Source organism: Frieseomelitta varia, unplaced genomic scaffold (genome assembly GCF_011392965.1).
Source record: "Frieseomelitta varia isolate USP_RPSP 00005682 unplaced genomic scaffold, Fvar_1.2 scaffold_347, whole genome shotgun sequence".
Taxonomy (NCBI): Eukaryota; Metazoa; Arthropoda; class Insecta; order Hymenoptera; family Apidae; genus Frieseomelitta; species Frieseomelitta varia.
In genome coordinates this window covers 484,052-489,490 of record NW_025110087.1, presented here as the reverse complement: position 1 = coordinate 489,490, position 5,439 = coordinate 484,052, and the positions used below count along the sequence as shown (strand labels likewise).

Sequence of the window (5,439 nt, the reverse complement as noted above, 5' to 3'; positions counted from 1 at the left end):
TTATTCGTTTAATTTTTTAATAGCCTGTCCAACAATCCAAATAACCAACAAGAATTTTCGACGCCTGTATTACATTGTCATTCGCAGAGGTGTCAACTATTTGAAATTTTCTCCCTGTTTATAAATTTCGTTTGTTTATTTGCATTTTTCCTTTGTTTGTTTACATTCGGAATGTAAACAAAGAAAATTTCGGAAAATTTTTCCTTCGTCCACAAACATTGTTTGTTTATATTTCGGTTTGTTTATTTACATTTTGGTTTGTTCATTTACATTTAAATGTAAACAAACGAAGTTTCTCCGAATTTTTAAAATTTTCCTTATCCTAAGGTCTCTTGCTCTAATTTTTGAAATTGTCAAGGAGAAAGGATCGAAGGGGGATAGAAATCAAAGGTAAATGACAAAACAGCTGGATTTCACTTACAGGAATAAATTTATTCAATTATTTCAATTGAATTGAATTAGAAACTTTCAATTTACAATTAAAAATTTCATCGTACAATTATTCGGTGGGGAGTGCATCGAATGCAATTTCAAAATTTTTACAGATGCGCGTTTTACATGTTAGAAAAAATGTTAAAAGCAAGTTGATGGTCCAATTTGGAAAAAATGATTGCAAAAGTACGCAAATTAATTCGTTTAATTAGTCTTTTTTGCAATTGAAAATTTAATCGATTTATGGGCACTGAAATGCTAGCGCCGCGTAGCGGTGAAACGGTTGAATTAAACTATATCTCTGTCCTTGTCGTATACTAGCTCTCTCCTTGTCTGCCACGCGGATATATCTGTCCTTGTCGCACACTAGTTCTCTCCTTGTCTGCCACGCGGATATATCTGTCCTTGTCGCACACTAACTCTCTCCTTGTCTGTGACGCAATGTATATCTGTCCTTGTTGCACACTAGCACTCTCCTTGTCTGTGACGCAAATATATCTGTCCTTGTCGCACGTTATCGCCGTCCTTGTCTATGAACGAAGTGCTGCCATCTATCGGATTTTTCCAATTTTCCCTTTTAGTTCCAATGAAAAATTAAGTGGCTCAGATGGCAGCACTATACGTAGACAAAGAACGCAATACTGTGCAACAAGGACAGAGATAGCGATTAGTTCCACCGTTTCACCGCTACGCGGCGCTAGCATTTCAGTGTCCATAAATCGAACAAATTTTCAATTGCCAAATAAACTCATTTAGGGGATTAATTTGTGAACTTTTGCGATTGTGCCATCTTAATTAGATTCCCAGCTTTCTTTTCATGCCCCATTTGACCTTCAAAATGCCAAAATAAGCATTTTTAAAATTTATTAGTACCGGTAGTTTAACGGTAGATGGCGCCACCATGCAAAAAAAAGGAAGCGTTGTCATTAGTTGTAAATAATTAATTAATTATATCAAAAAATACGTACGAGTATTATTATACAAAAATAGTTTCTTAGAGCGAGAACTTTGATTTAATTCCTGAATAATTATAATTCGGCTTTAAAACCTACAAAATTCGATTTTTTTTCGATTTCATCGTGGATCGATCGTATTTTTATTTACAAAAAATTAATTAAAAACAGGTTTGATATGCAAAATTTTGTGCCTTGAAAATCGCGATATTTTTTAACAACAAAAATAAATAATAGTAAAAAAAAGTACACAATACAAAATATATATGTTACACTTTTTATTAATGTAATCGTATACCACTATTTATTTTACAATTTTACATTTTTATTTTCGAGTGGAATTAGTATGGACAGAATGTAAGAGAGGAATTGTCCTTCAGAGATAAAATTAACTTTTAGAAATGGATGAATTTACAGCAGAGGAAATATATATGCTCACTGCACTTCTTTATAAGCCTAAAACAATAAAATGATCCATCTTCAACTTGTTCAACTTATAACTTCAATTTATTCAACACACCAAGAATGTATTTTAAAAAGAATCTGCTATAATATTTTCTTCTTTCATCTATTTCAGACAAGTTGGACTCAAATCACATGTCTTGTATTCAACAATCTGATATTTCAAATTCTAACACCTGAAAAAGAAATAAACTTAAATAAACTTAAATAAACTTAAATACAGAAGACAAGATCAAATTTTAAGAATACAAGTTCATCATTTAACAAAATCTGACAAATAATATCTTTGTGATGTATTAGTAGTTAATTGAAAAAGCAGCACTGTTAGGTTATGACATAATCTAACATTGTTTGGTTATCACATAACCAAAACTAACGACCAATAAATTTCAAACACTTTAACCACTTACCATTGAAAACTAAACTAACTAACAAGATAGTTTATCTTAAGCCAATTTGAGTTTTCTAAATAGCTAATTGAAAATTTAATTTTTAATAATAATTTTGCAGTTCATTGCATGTACTCTATATGTTCAATAACATATGTTATTGTATATTCTTAATATATTCAACTTAATTAAATTAAATGACATTATAATAAATGTTAAATAATCTAGTTTAGAATATAAGATACAAATTTATTTCAATTAATATATCAGTATAATGAAACATACAGTACATTAATAAACAATAACAATGTTTCATTGTTTCTATTAAATGTAAGACTCTGTTTGGTACAAAATTTACATTTTTTGATTCGAATACATTAAGATCATTAGATAAACTATCAAAAAATTGTAGATGTGTCATAACATTTGCAATAATTGAAAGTTAATAATGTACAAGCTCCACTGTAAGCACATTGTTATTTAATTAATTAAATATAAGAAGAAGAATGTTTACATAAATTATTTTGATAGTCAATTGATGCGATTTTCTATTTCTTACTAAATTATTGGAAATTAAACAGGCAGATCACTTGGTCAAAATAAAATTCCTAGATTATTGTCTAGGGATTTTCGTGATTTTCTGTCAATTTCCACGCATCCACTGTATTGCACGGCACGGTGTTGTATTGTACGTATATCAGTGTATAGCAGTATATATTGCTTAGGTACTAAAGATCTTTTGTTTACCAATTATTTAGACGCAACCGACGCGATTATAATGAGCGACGATGATCGAGACATTGACATTGAGAGCGACGTAAGTAGTCAACAGTAGTTTCTTTTTTCTTTTTTTCGACGAATCTTATTAAAAAGGTCGTTTTTCAGGAAGGTGACGATTCCGATTCTAGACAGAGACATTCAAACAATACCCAATATTATTCTCAAGTAAGTGCGCTGTCACATTGTTCCTTACTTGTTTCTCTCCTGATTCTGTTCATTTATTCAATATTTCTTATTTAATTAATGTACGAAGTTTTATTTCCGTAAATGTCAAGTACATATATTGTTGAGGTTAGGTAGACGCTTTCCACTCGATTTGATCAATTTGCCCTTCAAAACAATATGTCGAAAATAACATAGTTTGAAAATGAGATTTCCAAACTTGTGATTTTGTGTAAGCATAAATTGTACAATATAAAGAACATTGTGTTTCCAGGCAGAAAAACGAGCACACCACAATGCGTTGGAGCGCAAGAGGAGAGATCACATTAAGGATAGTTTCTCGAGCCTTAGAGACTCTGTACCTGCATTGCAAGGAGAGAAAGTTGCAAGTAGAGCGCAGATACTTAAGAAAGCTGCGGAGTATATACAGTTTATGCGTCGCAAGAACACTTCTCATCAACAGGATATTGACGACTTGAAACGCCAGAATAATCTCTTGGAGTCTCAAAGTAAATATTGCCTCTGACAGCAGAAAGTTTGTATAAAAGTCAAATTGGATTTTGTTCCAAGACCGTCTAGGAATTTAAAATGCACTGTTGAGTTTAACTTTTGTATTGTTTGCAGTTAGAGCACTTGAAAAAGCAAAGATAACGGGCAACTTTGCGGCAGAAACCTGCGAAGTGAAATCAGAAGTACCAATGCCTGGTTATAACGATACGGAATCTGAATCCTCGGACAGTGAAGCTAGCAGAACAGTGCGTCAAACAAAAAAACTGAAAGTTGCAGGTCTTCATCATTGACCAATGGTTCGGCCCGTTTGTTTTAATAAAAACTTATCTTTTCTTTGTAATTAAATTCAGTTATAAAATCAACACTTCCTCTTTGAAATGGAAAGAAAAAGAAAAGGATTTTCAGCGGAATTTTAACACACCATCGGCGGGTTACAGCGCGCGCTTTATTGATGTGCCTAGAGGGCCTAGCGATGTATGAAAAGAATGCACTTAGAAAACATGTAATATCTTCAAAACTAATAGTAGGATTTCAATGAAATTTGGAAAATAAGCAGTATATAGTATTTTAAACATATTGATGAAATCAAAAGAAAATGAAATTTTTAATTTAGTTTTTTATTTCTTCATTTAATGTATAACATGGACGGGGCATTTTTCGTTCACGTAATAAGACAAAAGTATACTAATTTTTACAAATACTTTTTCATCCAGTTTTTTGTATAGTAATTTTATTTTATTCTATATTTTACTCTATATTTTTTAAACTATGGTATTTTTGGGAACACTCACCCTAATCTCGCCAAATTTACACATACAAGAAGTCAAACTTTTCTTTTTATTTCTTTTTATTCACTGTACAAACGCAACATTTTTATGCAGTAACAATTTAACGCAGTAACAATTTTTATAATTTCATGTTTCCGCAAGTCTGATGACAATCGTCCAGGAGGATCTTTCTTTACTGTAGGCCTTCTGTACCCAGAAACAGTACAGAGTATTTGCTGAATCAAAAAATGTACTTCCTACAAAAAGTATTAATATCTTTTCTGCCGATAGTGTGTTAATGTCTCATAGCCAATGTACAAATTACAAATTATAGATAATACTATTGATTCATTTAAAGATTAATGAAACAACATGTTTCTTTAATACTTTGGAGTAGTCTTTTAAAATGTTTTACAAATTTGTAAGTTCTAGAATTTTTTCTTTATTTTCTTTATTTTCTCTCAGAATCATTCATTTGTTTATTTGTCACGCCCCAAGAGGGCCAACTTTCGGCGGACTTAATGTATTATGCGTACAATGCATACTTAACCTGGTGATCGCCATCGATCCATAAGTAGGCTGCACCCACCAGCGGCTGATGATGTTTATACCTTCAAAATTTATGGTAACCCAAAACCCTAACCCAAACCTAACCCGGGATTACCCACGTGGGGTCTAGTGCACGTACATCCCGGCACTAGACCCCCAGATGGGTAATCCCCGGGTTAAGAACAGACACTGTTAGGACACCAGATCAGGCTAACTCATCCTGGTTGCCGACTGAAGAGAAAGTTTGAGAAATGAATTGAATAGATATTAGTAGGGAGAGTTGAACGCAAAAATCCGCAGTGACGTAGAAACTGCTCTAAAACGTCGGGAGACATCACATATTCAAGGTTATTTGTCGTAATCATTCTATTGTAAATTTATGAAAAGTTCTGAAATTATTAAATATACGCTTAATTATAGAATTTACGAAAATTT

The 5,439-nt window shown here is 32.1% G+C and overlaps 1 protein-coding gene and 1 long non-coding RNA gene across 4 annotated transcripts; one reads left to right on the top strand and one right to left on the bottom strand.

Annotated features, from left to right (window-relative positions):
• Positions 1–1,648: 1,648 nt before the first annotated feature.
• LOC122530584 lies at positions 1,649–2,932 on the bottom strand. Of its 2 annotated transcripts, none has more exons than XR_006307043.1 (2): positions 2,751–2,932; positions 1,649–2,023 (listed from the first exon to the last, which is right to left on the bottom strand). It is a non-coding gene; the product is annotated as an uncharacterized LOC122530584 (long non-coding RNA). The 2 variants fall into 2 exon arrangements; XR_006307042.1 differs by lacking the exon at positions 2,751–2,932 and adding an exon at positions 2,258–2,744.
• Positions 2,887–5,430, top strand: LOC122530582 (protein max). Of its 2 annotated transcripts, none has more exons than XM_043657669.1 (5): positions 2,887–2,924; positions 2,995–3,053; positions 3,122–3,181; positions 3,453–3,687; positions 3,803–5,430. In XM_043657669.1, the coding sequence occupies exons 2-5, from the start codon at positions 3,015–3,017 to the stop codon at positions 3,976–3,978; spliced, it is 510 nt and encodes a 169-aa protein (XP_043513604.1). In that variant the 5' UTR covers positions 2,887–2,924; positions 2,995–3,014; the 3' UTR covers positions 3,979–5,430. The 2 variants fall into 2 exon arrangements, with proteins under 2 accessions (XP_043513604.1, XP_043513603.1); XM_043657668.1 differs by lacking the exon at positions 2,887–2,924 and having other exon boundaries at positions 2,934–3,053; positions 3,803–3,984; positions 4,618–5,430.
• The last annotated feature ends 9 nt before the right edge of the window (positions 5,431–5,439 follow it).